Source organism: Homarus americanus, unplaced genomic scaffold, assembly GCF_018991925.1.
Source record: "Homarus americanus isolate GMGI-L3 unplaced genomic scaffold, GMGI_Hamer_2.0 scaffold367, whole genome shotgun sequence".
NCBI lineage: Eukaryota > Metazoa > Arthropoda > Malacostraca > Decapoda > Nephropidae > Homarus > Homarus americanus.
Window position 1 is genome coordinate 4,434,723 of NW_024743709.1, and position 20,331 is coordinate 4,455,053.

The following is a 20,331-nucleotide window of genomic DNA, read 5'->3' on the forward strand; positions in this document are numbered from 1 at the left end:
CACCTTTGCAGCCAAATATAGAAAAACTCATGGAAGAAAAACGCTTGCAGTACAGTGGAAAGTGAGGTCAAATTTGAGGGTTGCATGATAATTCTTGTTCTGCATGTACATAACATAACTGTCATAACAAGATTGAGCTCTTAAGCTTCAAATCACCAATGGAATTGTATAATAAATTGTAGCCCCAAAATAATATATATTTCTCTCAAATTCCTTTACAACTAAAAACCTGCAACGTCAATGTGGCATTTAAAAACTCATGCACTGTTAAACAAATGTTAATCAAGAACTCCCCCAACAATACAGGTGGCTGCATTTATAAGGTTCCTTGTAAGGAATGTAATATGTTTAACTTAGGCAAGATAGGTAAAGATCTTGTAACTAGACTTAAACAACATAAATATAGTGTTAGGACAGGCCAGGAATACAATGCTCTGTTTGTTCATTTGAGGGATAATAAGCATTGCATTGACTGGGATAATGCCTCCTCATATTACCTTGTAATTCAATTGACAGTAGGAACATTATAGAATCCAGTCTCATTAAACATACCGAATCCGTCAACATGAATTTGAGTAATGGTATGTACAAACTAGATAATTTCGTAATTAAGAAGATTTGTAACCAGGTGAGAAGGTTGGGTCATCTTACCCTCTGACCTGATTACTGACTGCTGTGGTGCTTTTTGAAGATTAGTAGGGTCATTACCTAATACCTGACCATTGTGAACTTGATCTCACCCTCCTCTGTATATACGTATATATTCCTTGTTTTGTACTTCTCCTTAGTCTGTACTCACCCCTGAAGATGTGAATTACACGAAAGCGCTTGGGAACTTCGTGTTTTCTTTTTCCTTGTGGTTATCAGCATACTGTATACCTGGATCATGTGCACCTACAGTGATTTGCTTGCATATATATATACTGTGTGTGTGTGTGTATGTATGTATATATATATATATATATATATATATATATATATATATATATATATATATATATATATATATATATATATATATATATATATATATATATATATATATATATATATATATATATATATATATATATATATATATATATATATATATATATATATATATATATATATATATATATATATATATATATATATATATATATATATATATATATATATATATATATATATATATATATATATATATATATATATATATCATAATTAACTTATTAAAAAAAAAAAAAGACTTTTGCTTTACTTTATACCAGGTTTAAAATTTAAGCAAACTTCTTTATGTACTTTACATTCCAAGAAGAAATTACCTGCTTCCCAGTTGAACATGAGAAAATGCTACTTATGTTTGGCAATTAGTGAGACAAATACTGTACTAACCAAAGTTTCAGATGTAAACAGCTCAAGCATTACTTGGCTTTATTCTTTGCCTTATCTCACCATGATAGTGGCACCACTTTAGTTTATTTCTCTAATGAATGAGTTCACTAAATCACATTTATAACATAAATGGTAACCATTCTATTAAATGGTGCACACAAAACTTGCTTTCAGCAATTTCAAATTGCACATGCAATGATATGCTGCATGTCTTAACTACTTTATTTGGTCTCAAACCAAACAGTGAAATAGAAGTGGAATATTGAAAATCACATTTTTGAATTGTAGAGCTATATTGATGAACATAAGGTTGAGACACAAAATAACACTAATAAACAGCATCTGACAATACTACGGGTCGGGTAAGGAAAACATTAAACTTCAAGTGTCATGGAATTGAGTTGGTGTTACCACTCAGTGTACAGCTCAAATCCAGGGCAAGGTGGGAACAGCTGGATTCCTCACCAGCACAGTACACTTCACAAAGGACTAAAAATATTCACTGGTGACAAGTCCCAAGATTGAAGAAAATATCTTGGAATTCAGGAATGCACCTAAGCTCTCTCAAATGCTACTATGACAAAGCCAGCCATCGAGTCAATTTTTTTTTTTGGCTTGCAACAAAAGTGCATCTGTTATACAATAAATGTGGCAAGTCTGTATTATTTAAGGCATTTGATTTTACTTCCATGAAACATGTGTCTGTAGTCAAAACATACAGTACAATACAATACATTGGTAGTATTACCACAGCCTTAAACCACAGACTCCCCACATAAATTCACTTTTAAGACACATTGTATGCAAAAATAACAGATTCAAATTCAATTGCAATACATGATGGAGCATGCATTGTTTCATTAGAAATACACTTTGCAGACTGCAAATTTATAAAAAATGCCTAAGATTATGATCATGAAAATATTTACTTATCATAAAAAATTATTCATAAAAATTTAAATCACTGCAAATAATTTTTTTTTTTTTTTTTTATATAAGCAAGGTGGGAGATGTACGAAAAAATATGCATTGTACTTTTGCTTATCTCCATTAAAAAGAAGATATAGTAATGGGGCTGAAAGTAAGCTCTCATCATGTGAAAACTCCTTCCATTTACAATAACTTCTATATTATACATGTTTCTGTTACAAGCTAACATCAGAGACAACAGCTAAATGAAGGGATGTGTCAGAGGTACAAAAGAACAGAGTTACAAAGGATATTTTTAAAAATGATGAAATATCTCCCAATAACGTATTCACAAAATATGATTTTTCCTCTTAATCTAATGGACTGACCTTTCGTTGAGCTCGCTCATTTTGTAGTATTTGTTACAATCTTGAATTAGACATGTTTATCGTAATCTACTGCTTGACCTCAAAATAACAGGAAATGCATTTTTAATCATTTATGTGACATCCCAAAAAGGTTAACTGTCATTCAATCTTAAGCAAAGCTCCACGAATAGTCTACAACCTCCAATAAATGTTTATTATATGAGAGGAAACAATAACATCTGTGGTTTGAAAGTGTCAGGCTGATACAAGTCATAAAGTTTGATTCAATGAACGATATGCATAAAACATAAAAACCAGGAAAGAAACAAAAATCAATATTGTTATGTCAATGAATAACTTAAATACAAATGAACACAAAGTGGAAGAATGACAAAATGGAAATATGAAATGTTTACTATTGAAGGAAAAAACATACAGTGAACCCTCACTTTACGCGGTTAATTCAACCCACGGCGGCCCGCGTAAAGTGAGAAACGCGTAAAGTGAACAACATAACATATGGGATTAATTGAAATAGAGACTGGGCCGACCCCCAAACTCCACTTTTTCAGACACAATACCTACGTTGTAGTAAAAATAACTTCTTAATTTTATGATGGTATGCACACACAATTAATAATTAAGAGAAATATCAATAATATTAGGTTTTTTAACACTTACATTAGTAGAAAAGATGGCTGGGCACACGGGGATGGGGGGTTGGTTCCGAGGCAGAGGGCAGATTATTGGCCCTCACCTGTATCACTTGTATCACTATCCACCACAGAGGCTTGCAGGGCCTCTTTGTCAAACCCCTCAAAGTCCATATAAGTCCATATCCTCACTATCATTATCACTATCACTGACTTGGGCCGCCTATGGTGGGTGGCGGGTGAAGAACTCGGTAATGTTTTGATGACTGGGCGACCTTGTGCGCACCCTGCTCGCGCCGCTCTCCGCGTAAAAGGGTACACACCACCGCGGAAAGTGAGCATTCCGGTTTCGGCAGGGTACCGCGTAAACGTGGAAACACGTAAAGTGGGACCGTGTAAAGCGAGGGCTGACTGTACTCCTATACTAAAGAAAGATTAATAAGACATAAGCATCAATGTAATTTTCTAAATAATGGAAACATGAATGTCACAGTGATCCTACAGCTGAAGATGCTCATGACTATATATATATATATATATATATATATATATATATATATATATATATATATATATATATATATATATATATATATATATATATATATATATATATATATATATATATATATATATATATATATATATATATATATATATAAAAGAGAGATCCCTATGGTGACAAATTACAGGTGTTCAGAATGTAACAAATATTATTAGTACTGGAAAAAAATGTAAAGGATTATTCTCTACAAGCCAAGAAAAGCCAAATTTCCAGAAAAGAGGGCTGCACCCATGTCTACTATATACATGCATCTCATATAGAATAATGCCATGGTGTTGACAACTTAATAAGTTTATCCTGAGATAAAATAGCACATGAACATTTGTTGCATAATTTTAATATAATTAAACAGAGGACATAAATGAACCTACTAGCTGCGTGGGTCAAACCTAAACCACAATATGTGAAAATTAAATAACAAAAGAACAAAGACAAAGTACTCTTTCCTGCAAAAAATGTCAGTGGTGGATTCCTCATGAAACACTTGAGATGTGAAGTTAACAGCTAACACTAACCTATGGAAGAAGCTGCTTGACTCAAGTGCAAATATGATAGAATTGTTAAATAACCATGCATCTATATAGTTTGAATGAATATCATGTAGAGTTGAAAAAGAAGAGGAAAAGGAAAAGTGTGAGGAGGAGCAGCAGCAGCTCTATGTCATTATCTTATAAACAAGTACACAGATTTTTACATACATGCACTGTTCACATTTCTCATACACTACTGTATATATATATACGTATATATACACCCACACGAGAGAGAGACATACATATATATATATATATATATATATATATATATATATATATATATATATATATATATATATATATATATATATATATATATATATATATATATATATATATATATATATATATATATATATATATATATATATATATATATATATATATATATATATATATATATATATATATATATATATATATATATATATATATATATATATACATATTCTCATACAGTAATGTACACTCACGCACCATAGTTTCGATGCACCCTCTACTCTCCTCCTGGCTCGAGGGAAGGCGTAGTCAGGGCTGCAAACCGAACGGCCCCTCTTGTATAGTGATGGTAAATAAAGTGTTGTAAAGCCACTTAAAAAATGTATCATGCATATATTCTCTCAAATACGTATTACATCATGAAATGCTATTCGTACAATCCAGCGAAGCTTCGAGCTACCACATTGCGCCACTGAACGATTGGTGGGGGGAAGTGGGGAGAGGGGGTGCATTTGGCATGAAGCCAAGGCTTCGACTTACATCGAGTCAGGAGTAGGGGTAGAAGGTGAATCAAAACTATGGTGCATGAGTATACCTCTCTATCCCTCTCAGACATAAACATTCACCTACTTACCCTCCCATACACCTCCCTTCCCATACATAATGTCTCATACAGTTGCACACAAAATAACATGATTCATAGTATCGCATATCTAAAGAAAAATAAAATAAGAGAAAATGGAGAAATGGCAGTGAAGCTTCAGAATAAACAGGTCATACTAAGAGCTTCCTAATTTGTACTTGTTTGCATTTCCTGCAAGGGAGAGTATTATTTTTCAACTGGATGTGAAGAATCCACCACAATATTTCATGACAGCTTTTTGACAGTGACTTTAATCTGGTGCTGTGCTCCAGCTACCATACATGTGTTCATATATTCCATATAAGAAACACATACAGTGAACCCTCACTTTACGCGATTAATTCAACCCACGGCGGCCCGTGTAAAGTGAGAAACGCGTAAAGTGAGCAACATAACATATGGGATTAATTGAAATAGAGACCGGGCCGACCCCCAAACTCCACTTTGGATCAGACACAATACCTACATTGTAGTAAAAATAACTTCTTAATTTTATGATGGTTTGCACACACAATTAATAATTAAGAGAAATATCAATAATATTAGGTTTTTTAACACTTACATTAGTAGAAAAGATGGCTGGGCACACGGGGATGGGGGGTTGGTTCCGAGGCAGAGGGCAGATTATTGGCCCTCACCTGTATCACTTGTATCACTATCCACCACAGAGGCTTGCAGGGCCTCTTTGTCAAACCCCTCAAAGTCCATATAAGTCCATATCCTCACTATAATTCTCACTATCACTGACTTGGGCCAGCTGTGGTGGGTGGCGGGTGAAGAACTCGGTAATGTTTTGATGACTGGGCGACCTTGTGTGCACCCTGCTCGCGCCGCTCTCCGCGTAAAGGGGTACACGCACCGCGGAATGTGAGCATTCCGGTTTCGGCAGGGTACCGCGTAAACGTGGAAACGCGGAATATGGGACCGCGTAAAGCGAGGGTTGACTGTAATTTGCACCATACATACACGCATTTATACTTGATCAGCCACTGTATATTATATACACTTACCTTTCTCAATCTAAGCACATTAATCAGTAAATACTGTACATTCACCAGACACAATCCTATTTCTTACCTTTTTTCCCCTAATAAAGCTCTATCCCTAACATTCTTCAAACACACATAATTTTGTTGCAAAATAATAAAAAGATTTTGACATGAAAACCTGACCAGCAGATGACTAGTTCCTGAATCGATATATATATATATATATATATATATATATATATATATATATATATATATATATATATATATATATATATATATATATATATATATATATATATATATATATATATATATATATATATATATATATATATATATATATATATATATATATATATATATATATATATATATATATATATATATATATATTACATAATGAAAGTTGATCAGACCACGATAGTGAAAACAAACCAATGTTTTCAAAAACTTGCCATTGTTTCCTTTCTACACTGCACCTGACACAATGATGCTGGCCACTACCTTCACAGAGCCACATTATAATTTCATTGTTATGGATGGTACAAACAATGAGCAAATTCTTAGTACACTAGTATGTATATCAGTCATATCTAATCATAAAAAATCTTATTAATCATAAATTGTAATCTCATTTCATATCTCAGACTCAAAGAGTGCAGCAATGATAATTTCAAACTGTGTCATTTACTGTTTAGAGAAAATAGTAAATATTCAATTATCTATTGTTTAGAGTAAATATGACTGATAATTGAGCGGAAGAGATACTGATGCCTTAAAAATTACGATCATGATGAGGGAGGGAGAATCAATTTGCCGCTGGGATAGCTCCTGGGCAAGCAAAACACACGAGAAACACTACCACTGAGGTGCAAGAAGGTTCTTGGAGCAGGGACATTCAGAGGTAAGCAGGCACAGGAATCCATTTTTTATTTTTTTCAAACTACCTGTACTGTACAGGTGGTTTTGTTTCTGGGCAGAAATAACCATGCTTGTAAAAAAATCTTTATATTAGTGATGAATGCCTTAGGAATATACTTCATACAGTATATCAGTTTACATGTATTCATTATATACACTGCAACAATAACTGAGATTTTTAGTTCATATCTTAATTCTTTAAAAAACGTTCATGCTACAGAAACTTCAACTTCAAACTGCCCATCTGTAGGTTTTGTCACTTTTAGAAACATATGAAAGCAGAACAATAAAAAGCTGTTAAGGTATATACACAAATAATCATAAGGAAGAACTGAAGCACAAAAGATTAAAAAATGTAGTTATTTGTAGGTGAGGTTAAATAACTTATTTAACAATTATTATGTCTGATTCTTCCTTGAACAGGATAGTAAGAGGAACTTTACATTATAAATAACAGGCATTAAAAGTCAGAAAACTAAGCTCGGTCAAAACCCCAAAATTTTGGGTCCACTCACACTGACAAATTCGGAAAGATAAACTTCAGCAATTGGTATCAACAAAAAACTTACTTTCTATTTAGGGTCACATGACATAAATACTAGGCAGATAAAGTCAATAAAACTGCTGCTGATATGAAGCACAGTACTAGTAATCTGATAAATTTAATAACTCTTATCTAGATTTTGAAACTACAGTATATCTAATTAGGGTTATGAATATGAAGTACTGTACTGCATTAGTAATAATTTAATATTAGTCCCAGGCTATCAATTATTATCATGCTCTGTCCCAGCCTGCTTAGCTCTATTCCCTCACCACTACTCTACCAAACACACTAATTTCTTGTACATTCTAACAGAGTTCATTCAAAAAATCTAACAAGTTTGCTTCTATCAGTGACATTAAAATCTCACTATGTGGAACTCTTAATAGTATATATCACATTAAAAAATACCTGAATGTTGCAAAACCATTCATGGTGTTAAGTTTATGACACATTTATAAAATGTGTCTCTCAACAATGCGTATTCTATCATATTTATTTAGAAAAAATAATGTTTTCATATTATTTCTATTGAAAAGGTCAAACAAAACACCTAATCCACTCCTATGTATTAAATGCAGAAACCTTAAAAGTTATCAATAATCAAAACACTACGAAAAAGAGTGGACGAGCCAGACAGGGGACATTTCTACATGTTTGTGGAAGGTTGAGGCATCTCAAAACTACTCAAACACAAGTATGAGATGACTACTTTATGTACAGATGAAGCTACTACCACTGTGGACAAATGCATCCTTTCCTGTCAAATCCCACAAAGTTAGATGCACATGCATTTACATTATCATTAGTTGCTCTTTGTTGCCCTAATAAATAATATACTGTACTGTATTTAAAAAAGTCAAGACCGACTGTTACAATCATATATAAGATCAACAGCCAATTGAAATGAACACTACTTACACCTACTTTCCAACACACAAGATTGTGAAACTTTAAGTGGAAAAATCACTGGCAACAGAACATGAGAATAAGATACACGTAGCCTATAATAAACCTGAGTTTTTACATGTAGGCAGAATGAAATTTCAATGATAAAAAAAAAAAAAAAAAAAATATATATACTGTATATATATATATATATATATATATATATATATATATATATATATATATATATATATATATATATATATATATATATATATATATATATATATATATATATTATACTATATATTTTTTTTTTCAAATACTGTTTGCCAAAATGGCTTTCAGATATCTATATAACTCTTTGTTTAGCATTTATTTGCCATGAATTTAAATTTTACTGGACTAGTATATAACTGTATGACCTCACCAATTCAATGCATATCACATAATTATCTTTGAAATATTTCCAATATATAGTATAATAATAGTATTCATTCTGGCCTACAGTGTTCACACCCCTTCCTACATAAAGGGCATTCATCATCAATTTCAGCTGCAGAAACATTCAGGAAGGCCATCTGAATTTTCTTTGCAAAATTTAGCAAAAGCACAATAAAAAATTTCTTGAGCTTAAAATTTGGTAATCTAATCATATACAAACAAATTCTGAAATCTCCCGACAGAAAATCACTTCTTCATTCAACCTCAAACACTCATTCCCTCAATAAGCCCCCATTACATATGAATAAAAAGTTGCATAATTTAATTTAAGAATTAAAACTATGATGACATAGACAACTCTGTGTTTGGATTATAACTGCCAAGACAAAGAAGTACTGTACAACAATACCTCAATTACATGGGCCTTGGCTAACCAGGTTTTGTGTTATCTGGACATGGCAGCAAAAATCTTTGCAAACCATACATAGTTAGTGGTAGTAGATTTGTCATATCCACTTGTTTATGGAAGCACTACCATGGGACTTCTGGTTACCCTGAAGGAAGACATCTCCCCCTATGGTCTCCGTCCCTAGTAATGGTTCTACTTCTTTGGCCACAAACTAAAGCCCTACACAGTTTTTTACTTAAAATACTTTTAAAACAACAACTATCTTTAATTTCCATATCTTTTTGCTTTCCCATTCTTTTAAACAGTCCTTCCTAAATTAACTACAGGGTATTCTACCTGAAATGTGATGGTCATTCATTATATACTGTACTATATATATTTATCTACATTTTTTTATGGTGCAAGCTGAAGACATGTGTTTACTTGTGGGATAGCCCATCCAATTTTTTTGTATTTATTTATTTTTTTATATGTTTTTTTTTTAAGGGAGTAAAGAACTGCCATTGGATTTTTTACACAATATATGTATGTGGATTCTGGGGAATGTAGTGTGAAGGGAAAGATTCTGAATTTGCAAAACATCTCGAAGTGCAAAAGACAGCATCTTTGATGTACAATAATAGATAAGACAAGGTTCAGACAATGACAATCTTTCATACAGGGCTGAGTAATGATACCATGATGTGAGATAATGAAAAATTTGGTGAGCACGGGACCTAATTAATCAGGATATCAGTGGACAACATATATATATATTCAATGTGTCAGACATTAAATAACACTGGGAAGGCACCAGGTGTGAGGTACTGTACAGTCATCCAGCATCATACTGTATATGAACTGTCTCATCATAACTCATCAGAAAAAAGTTTTCAAAGTTTTTTACTGGACATTTAGTTGAAAGTTGGGATTTATTTTTATGACTCCTTAGTATTGTAATCCTACAGTAAATACAAATTTTAGTTATATACAAATGTCCATATATGATACTAGCTGCTAACAATCTAAATTTGGTCTGTCCTCAACTGACAAAAGTTAGCTATATTGGCATGAACCAACTTTGAACACTATTACAATGAGTTTCTAATACTGTATAGTTAATTAAGTAATCGAATAAGTGATAACTGTACTTATAAACACTGACACCTGGTGATGGTAAGAAAGCTTACCTAGAGCCAATAAAAAACAATACTACTTGCTAATTTCTACTCATTGTTGCTCTTAAATATCTTGATTATACAGGGACGTAATTCATTCAGACTTCCTATTCCTCAATCAAGTAGCCATCGCTTACGAGATAATTAAAAGATAGTAAATCCATGAAAATTCACATTATCTAGATTTTTTTAATGATATTTGTATTCCAGACCATTATTACTCCAGTATACTATATGAATGCTGGTATATAATCTCAGAATTCTTTAACCAAGATTCCAGAGCTACAGAGTTACCATATTAGTTTAGACCAAATTCAATAATAAAACCAAAGGCAAGAATAAATTTTCTTAAGCAATACAGTACAGTACTAGGAATTATCTTCTCATTTGTTTGTTATCTATACTGTACTGTACTGCAATCTTTTATCTGCTGTTCTCCACAACAAAATTCAACAATCATTGTTTAATGGTCTGTTGTGAAATAATTCTCTGAAGTCCTGTAGAGAGTTACTGACAATATTAAGAGTATAAAATAAATCTACCCAATATATGAGATCATAAAAACTTTAAATATTTTGAGTGCAATAATTAACAATGAGCAAAATAAAAACTATATAAATGGGAACCAAATATTTCCTAAAATGTACAAGTTTCTGGAACTTAAATTTCCAATATTTCTTTAAAATGTCAACACTTTTAACACTAAAGTATAAAAGAAAAAGTTAAGTATTAAAACTACTTACTAATTTTTCAAAGCTATTAATTTTTTTTTACCAAAACACTACAGGAATATATGACCTATGCCATACAGCCCTGATCCAACTTCTGCAATATACTAGAACTTTAATTCACACTTTAGAAATCTAATGAGATCAGGATTTCCTGTCCCCTGACTGGCAGGTGTTTTAAGAGGAGGACGACAAAGACAGACAGAGACCCAGACCCACACTCACACATGCCTCCAAACGTGACATATGCGCACACACACACACACAAAGTTATTATATACAGGCAATATGCGAATGGCATCTTTGTATGCCACTTGATATTTCTTCCCTAACGTGTGACATTACATAGAAATTAAGTTATTCTCAAGCTCAAAAATGATATTACAATACCTATAGAAATATCCATGATCTATAATAAAAAATTTTCCATCAAAAAATTATCTCCAGTTAAACCATGATACGAGAGTGCAAATGCTTATAATAATAGGACTTTACAATTATTACTGTAAGAAACACTATATCTGGACAAAGATGAAGTTTTCCACTGAGTGCTTTTTGTAAATTTTAAGGTGCTTACATATATTGATACAATATATAGTCACCCAATTATGCTGAAAAATATTTTCTCAATCTTCCAAATACAAATTATAATTCATTGAGCAGATTAAAAAGCCTGCCTGCATGACTGTTCACTTCCATAACCACGAAGAACATCATTCCTCATTAATTCCATTTACCTCATTATTTCCCTTCAATGGTTACTGATTCATAGAACACTTCCTACAAATCAAAAGGAAGATGTTTAAGACACTAGAATACACAAACTTTTATTTGCTTGTCTGTGGCATGAGAACTTACTCCTTACAAGTGAACAGTTTACCACTGTCAGTACATTATCTGTGACTCACTTTTTTCCTTCCCAGAAAGTCTGATACTTTGCCAAATTACTAGTTGTCATGTCTGATATTGTTGATAAGAATCTATTGCTTCTTTTAATTATATATTCTCTGCCATATCTACAGACATAAACCTTCTGAATGACAGTGGCTGGCAACTTTGGATTTTTGTCATGAGGCTGCATGAGAAACAGCAGTCTAGAATTTCAGGTCTTTAATCCAACACTAACAAGATGAAAAACTTCTTTTGCAGCTCTAATTTAGGTTTTCTCTGTCATATAACTCCAGGATTTCAAAGATCTTTTGTTACCCTCTCAATCAAGGTTTCCATCTGATAATAAATCAAGGAAAGAGAGCTAAGTGCTATTAAAGATAATTCCCTTTTTCTTGATAAATCAGGACTTTCTCCACACACAATGTATTGACACGTTGCTATTCACTACATTTACTTTCACTTTCACATTGCCAAACAACACCTACATGCTGCTGATAGCTTTATCCGCTCATATTGGTGATATGCCTCCATGTCTCACCAATGATGTACTTCCCCAGGTTTCTCCAGAAGACCCTAGACAAGACTGAGGTCATACTGGTGCTGATTGCTGGAGTGCATTTGTGATTCTCGTCCACAGCTCTTTCTTACATGACTTTGATCTATGGAGAAAAAGCATTTAAATAATTTAGTTGGTCATTTATTCAAACAAATACTGTACAATGTTAATCTTAATGGAATGACTTTCTACATAGTATATGCAATATATTAATATCACATTCACTTTACTTTATCACCATCACAAGTTAGTGCAGTTCCCTACACTTTATATTAGTCCCCAAGATACTGTCAAGGACTATAATTTTTTCATTAACTATACTGTATTTTATTCTTTGCTTCTTCCTGTTTCTTTAACAGGTAGATTTCCCTTTGTTTGCATTTTGCCTTTTACAATAATCCCGTGTTTTTCACGGATTTTTTTATCGCGGTTTTGACCATTCGCTGTTTTTTACTAAAAAATTATATATTACATAAAAAATATCCTTTAAAAACAAAAATTAAAATTTCGCACCATTTTCGATATTCCCCTGTGTGGTGCGGCAAACAGACGCCACCCTTTCCCGCCTCAGACACCCGCTGCTCTGAGAAGCCTCAGTCCACACGTGCCTACTGTACTGTGAACGCTACTGCGATTACCTCTTCTGCTTGTCCTCCCAAGTGCATTCCACATGGCTCTGGGACGTAAGCCAGCCTCAACAAAGGCAAATATTACTAGCAAAAACTCTAAAGTGACCAAGAGATCAAGAATAGTGTTGACCTTAACGGAAAAAACAGTTTTATTGGACAAGCTCAGAGGTGGTATGAGCTATGGGTCGAGATGTGGTGAAGACCGACAACTTATTTGTGTCTTTTGTCAGAATACAAGTCTTCAAGTGGAGGAATGTGGATGGAAGAGGACTGGCTGGCTGGTGTGACTGTGTGAGGGCGGGCAGACGCCGGGACAGCAGGGAGGGGATGGCAATGCGGGTGTTGCCGACCTCAGCGAAATATAAAAATTTTTATTTACTTGTAAATAATATTTTTTTTTATATAACTGTGTTTACATTTTTCCATTTATTATACTACAATATGATTAGTTTCAAATAATGATGTGAGTAAATGCCGGTACAGTGCATCAGTGATCAGTGTGACCACTGGGCCGTGAGTGAAGAGCATGGCGTGGTTAAGTGCATGACCAACCTGAGCTGTTTGGTGGCCACAGGTACAGTGATTCCTAAAATAGTACTCGCGGTTTTGGATTTTCGCAGGGGTTTCAGGAACGTAATTCCCGCGAAAAACACGGGATTACTGTACAGTACAGTGGTCCCTCGGTTAACGAACACAATTCATTCCAGAAGGTAGTTCGTTAACCGAAAAATTCGTTAATCGAAACTATTGTTTCAATGGGATTTTTGGTAATTGGTTCCAGCTCACCAAAAATTACATACAAACTAAAAATAAATGCAGTAAAGCACACTTACTTTGAGGTGTGCATGTAGAAGGCTCCTGGTTGATGATGATGATGATGATGGGAATTAGAATGGGGGTGGAGGAGAAGGGAGAAGAGAAGGCATTGGGGTGGAAGATAAGTCACCCCATGCCACCATTTCACCCATAAAATTTTAGTTCACTTGGTGTAATTCAAGATTATTTTCATTAAATCAACACTGCACTGCAATATATATTGTCAATATGTAAAATAAACTTCAGAATGACCAATAATTGTACTGTAAAAACGTAAAAATAGTTTATGTTCAAGAGAGTCTCAAGCAAGAAGCTTCCTCCACTGAGCAGGGACACACACTGATGCCATTTTGGGTGAGTCAAGTAACTGTTTGGCGTGCTAAAAACTAGTTCCCTGTACTTCAATTATGTTAAATAATTGTTAAAATGACTAAAAACTTTAATATAAGACTTGAAAAATTATTGAATAGTACAACCTTCTTGATATTTACTCAAAAGGTAACGAATTTAAGCCCTAAAACAGATTACTGTATTGGCGGACTAATAGTACAGCTGGTGAGCAGGCGAAAACATGTTGGGAAAAATTCGTAAGGAATTCGTTAACTGAGATTTTTTCGTTAACCGGAGTGAAGAATCTTATGGAAGGTAAATCGCTAACCGAGGCGTTCGTTAACCGAGGGATCACTGTATTTTCAAATATGAATCAACTCCTGGGCTGACAAATTTTTTGTCATTCCAGTATACAGACAGTCTTTGCTACACAAAAGGGAAGAGTTTCAACGGGATACACAATTGCCACATGGAAATACATATAAAAAAACAACATACGGTAAAAAATAACTTTAAAGGGAGGGAAGGGGGAAAAGTTGAAACAAGAGAACAAAAGTTAAGTTTAAACTTGTGTGAGAGTGTACATGGGTGTATCACTTACTTTCTAGGTTTACTTTCATTTATAAATCAAGAAGCAATCATCAAATGAACTCAACAGCCATGCTAGTGTCATGTCACCATCTTCTCACAGGTCATAGCTCTCATGATTAAACCTGAGAGTGTGGCAAGATAAAATCTATGCTCATCACAAAGAAATCATTCACAAAATAAATTTGAGTACTCAATCCATGGAATTCGAGCAGGTGATTGATCAATCCTTTTTGTTTCATTAGAGAACATTCAGTGATAAAACAATAAAAGTTGAACTTTTTGAGCAGAAACATTAATAAATCCTGCAAAATGAGCATGAATCACTGTAAATTGACTTCTTTGCATACAAAATCTCCCTTTTGAGTTATATTGATGATAGGCTTTGCCAGCAAAACTCTACCTTTTAAGAGACCATAAATATGTTAAAAGGGACCACTATGACTAACCTCCTTCCTGTATATGTAGTACATACACACAAGTTTTAATTACACTGTGATGGACTAAGGAGGTGTACATCACCATCTGTACTATCAATGAACCCTACATACAATCCAAGCTTGCCTAATACATCTGGGAAACTTTCAAAGTCAAACAAGGGTATAATATCTCCCAGACAATTTGAGACATAATTGGGATACATTTCCCTAAGGTCTGGATATTAATGAATCAATTGAGTTTTCATGTCAAACAGATAAAGGTGAATTTGAACTACTCGTGCTGGCCCACACTGAATATAACCCATACACTGCCTTCCCAGAGCAGATTCAAACCTGGAACCAGTGGACTACCTTCTTGTTAGGATAGTTGTTCTGCCAATGTATAGGTAAATTGTGATAACTAGGTTTTTCTGCATTTACATTTCCCCCTTGAATTGTACCCTTGTTAAACTTTGGCAAGAAAAGTAAAGTCTACCTCAGGAGAATAAATAGAGGTACTTACTGAATTATAAGAACATAACCTGGTTCCTTCAAATATACTCTAACTACATTTCTCAAGATAATAAGGCAGTCTGCAGATGGAATGGCTTTAAAAACTGCCTTAAGTGGTGACTTAGGCTAAATTTTTAAAATTACTGTAATTGGAAATGTGTACAGAACTGATAGGTTTTTGATGATGCACCACTTTTGTAAAATTTAGTAAATTGTCACACATTACTTTGGTAATGATCATTAGCTCCATATCTTCATGACCATTTTAACCAGTGGATTACATATGGTAATTAAACTGCATAGCACATTCATAATACATCCACTGATAATGGGGTGATGTTCAAAGTAATACACACAGGGTGATGGGAGAGGGTCTACACTGCATGCATCAAAAACTACTGCTTATTGTCTCATCTTCCTGTCACTAGGAACACAAAAGGAATACTTTACCATAGAAGCCTTGGCAGGGGTAGCTCAGTTAATATTCAAGCACAAAACATGATTGATTTTCTTCCTTACTTTGTCCATTTCAGCTTTTTCACTAAACAAGAAGATTCTTACCGGATACTCTTTACTCCCTCAAGAAAATCTTATGACCAACATAGAAATGTAGATTGTGACATCATACCCAATTAATAGCTGATATCAGATCACAAGAAAAACAAAATTATAATGGTAAGGCTGCTAAGTTTACTGAGAGAACTGTATAAATTGGGAGATGCCATTCAATTGTCAATGACAAAATCTGTGAATACAAAAAAATAACTTAATGACATGCAAATACGCCATTACTTTTTACTTCATTTGCAAGGGAGACTCCCAGAATCCCCCTGGTGACACCTTCAGCATCTCAAGCACTTTGCGATACCCTGTAATACATACTACATTAATGTCTTTTATTGTAATGTACTTACCAGTCTTAACCTCCTGGGTATCTAAGATAATAAATTTAAGGCCCTATACAGCAGCTATTATAATTAGAAAAACACTTATTTTCAGAACTTACCTTCTTAGAGCCTGCAAGAGTTCATTAAACTGGACAATTCCACCTGGTGTCATTTGGTATGCTGAACGAGCAGCAAGAATGATGGATATGAATTCATCATATTCAGTTGGGGTAATATAGTACATTTTCAGGTGGGTGCACTGGAGAAACCTATTAAGAAGGAAATATAAATGAAATATAAGCACACAACATTACAATATATTTTCAATCTTTATGAGCCTTTATTTACCTAAATTCAAGGTGGTTGCACTCAAGAGCAAACTCAGTCTCTCCCTTCACCTCTCACAATACATAACTTTTACAGGTGTAACAGACTTTTAATGCAATGGTACCATTCTTCCCTTCCACAATAAGGCCAAAATATCCATCTGGTTTATACCTGTTCCTTCACACAACCAAACATCACCCATCAGCAGCACATCCATTCCCCAAAACCACCAGACATTATGCTCTCCTATTATTCATGCACAATATTGGTTCCAGTATGTCTATCCCCTTCACTTAAAGAATGTTCTTAAGGCCCTCCATCCATCTCCTCCTTGGTGTTCCACCTTTCCTCCTCCCATCCATCTCTGAATTTATACACTTTTCTTACCAATTCTCTACTTTCCATATCGGAACACAATAAACCATTAAATGAATAATGATTTTCAGTGAAAATAGGATTGATAATATTGTTTTGGTTGTTCATTATATTCATATATTGAGAAAGGGAGGGAGGGATATAAAAATGAGTGGATGATAACAAAGTGTGTGTGTGCACAATCTTTACTTCAGCCATCCTGCAATATAACAGAGTGGGATATTAAACTTTAAGAATTCTGTCAGTGCTGGTAGAAGTATTTGTAACATCACATGAATTTCTGAGCAGAATAGTATATTTAAATAAGCATAAGCATATCAAAAGCTTTATTCAGTTTCCCAAAATGAATCAATATATTTGCGTAACTGTTAATTTTCAAACTTTCTGAGCACAAGACTATTGCTATCAATCATAACAGAGACTCAGTTAACTGTACAATATACTTTAAGTTTATTCATAAATGAGATACAATTGTGATCAACTTACATTTGCTGGCACTTCTGTACAAGAGGTTGTAAGATGGGTGACCTTAATTGTTGGTGAAAAAGAGCAGGTGAATGGCGGGCTAAATAATGTGCTGCCTCTACTGCTAGTTCCTGCAGCACAAATGGCGACACTACACTATTAACTGAGCACATACAAAATTGATGCAGGTATTGTTGACCTGCAAAAAAAGAGAAAAAAAGTCACAGTTTGCTAACAATTACAGTATAATATATTGTATAGATGAGTCCTTCACAACTGTCAGTACTCATAAAAAGTTATTTTTGTCACAAATGACAAGAGAATACCGGTAAGTCACTCACCAAGCTTTTTAGCTACTCCTAATAGCCACTTGACATCTTCCCCATAAGGTGGGTTTCGGGCATACTTTGCCTGAGGTCGATCATCATGGACTCTTCTGGCTAAAGTCTCTAATGCTAGCATGCCAACACGGTAAGAACTCAGCAAATAGTGCATAGATCCTGTGTTATTCACTTGCTGAATACCACCAACCTGTGAGAATATTAGTTGTGAAAAACCTAAAAAAATTCTTATTTACATACTGTATAATGTATATATACTGTATAAATATTATCTGGTAGTGTCTTGCAGATGGTTATTCCAACATCTTACAGGTTCAAACACATTCTGCTTAGAAAATAAGAGAATAGACAGATAAGAGCTCTGTGAACATATGGACACAGGACAGGTGCTGGTGCATGTGCCACACCTCTGAACCATACAATGATTTAGCTCACCATCAAAGTTTTAGAAAAAGGGAAGGATAAACGATGAGCTCATTTCCAACAGAGGGAAAGGAGAGGGACTGTTACCATCTTAACAAAACATGACATGAATAAAGAAAAGTCTCATACTTCAAAACAGTCTTCCTCTCTCTTTGTCTAATTGTTGCAGATGCCTAATGCATTGAGAAGAGAATAGGGAAGGGGCTAGGCGATACTCAGTGCATTCTTTTACACACTGGTGTTACTCAGTACAAAATTTTGCATCTTGCTCAGGTGCTACTATATTACAATATTAGCCATGGAAGTACTCCTGTATCCAATACCAGGAAACAATCCTGATCACTGAAGGAATACTATATCATAATGTTAAACTTTCAAGTGGACAAGACTATAACTGAAGCTTCAATGATGAGTAAAGTAACTAGATGGTTCAGTGGTTGGGGTGTATGCACTGGGGCATTCCTAGTCCCGTTTAGTACACATATGCATGTACCATTTAGTTCTTTCATTCCCCCCTTCCCCTGTAAAATGTAAATTAACTGATCCTAAAGGACCATGTATCAGGCACTTGTTAAAATTAGACAAACAGAAAAATTAAAAGACAAAATTTATTATTTATAATTATTATTATTTTTGTGCTTGAATGGCATGATATTCCACCACCGATTTGAAGATGATGCTATTTTTCTTAAGACATTCTCTTTGCATTTTATAATAAATTGGAGGAGTTGCCTGTTGTTGTGGTTGTGAGGTGGGCCGTGGGGGCAGCTGGGCCTGGTGGGGGGAATGTTGGACGATGTGGGGACCCTGGGCTCTGACCCAAGACAGCAGAGCACCTGGCTGAGGACCACCCATGAATCCTGCTGTTGACACTCCTCCACTGCCAACTGCACCCGAGTAAGGTAGCGAGTAGAAGCCCTGTCCAACAAATATTGAGGGGTTATTGACAAGCCTTAAGGATCTCATTGAAAATTTCAATCTAAATATATTTCCAAACTCTAAAAATTATCAATAATATAATAGAGGAAGATAATTCCCAGTTAGACAGGCATTTATTGTTTTGCTTCTTATGACTAATTTTTAATGTAAACACGTACCATATGAGTAACACCCCTCAATATCATAAAATCAATCATATAATATACACCTCTGATACCTATTTTTGCAAAAAGTTTGTTGCCCTATTTGCATTTGTATTTAAAATCAAAATGTTGTTGAGGTGATGCCATTTTCTCTGTTAGAAGAGATCTGTTGTTAGTATCAAAGTACAATATTAATTTCCATAACCACCATTTTATCATCTATCACATAGTAACACATGTACAATACTGTACATGAATGTGTTTCATATATGATGTAAATTACTTTAAGTATTGTTGAAATGTCTTCCAAAATTCATTAGAAAACAAGGGCCTCTT

At 34.1% G+C, this 20,331-nt stretch overlaps 1 protein-coding gene across 6 annotated transcripts in view; it reads right to left on the reverse strand.

Annotated features, from left to right (window-relative positions):
* Positions 1–9,898: 9,898 nt before the first annotated feature.
* Positions 9,899–20,331, reverse strand: part of LOC121877367 (zinc finger SWIM domain-containing protein 8 homolog) — a 59,971-nt gene continuing 49,538 nt past the window's right edge. For all 6 annotated transcript variants that reach the window (XM_042383099.1, XM_042383098.1, XM_042383096.1 and 3 more), the window contains 5 exons: positions 19,646–19,831; positions 18,491–18,680; positions 18,171–18,348; positions 17,102–17,251; positions 9,899–12,903 (listed from right to left, as the gene is read on the reverse strand). In XM_042383099.1, coding sequence (XP_042239033.1) covers positions 12,834–12,903; positions 17,102–17,251; positions 18,171–18,348; positions 18,491–18,680; positions 19,646–19,831 — 774 coding nt within the window. In that variant the 3' untranslated portion in view covers positions 9,899–12,833. The remainder of the gene's footprint in view (positions 12,904–17,101; positions 17,252–18,170; positions 18,349–18,490; positions 18,681–19,645; positions 19,832–20,331) is intronic.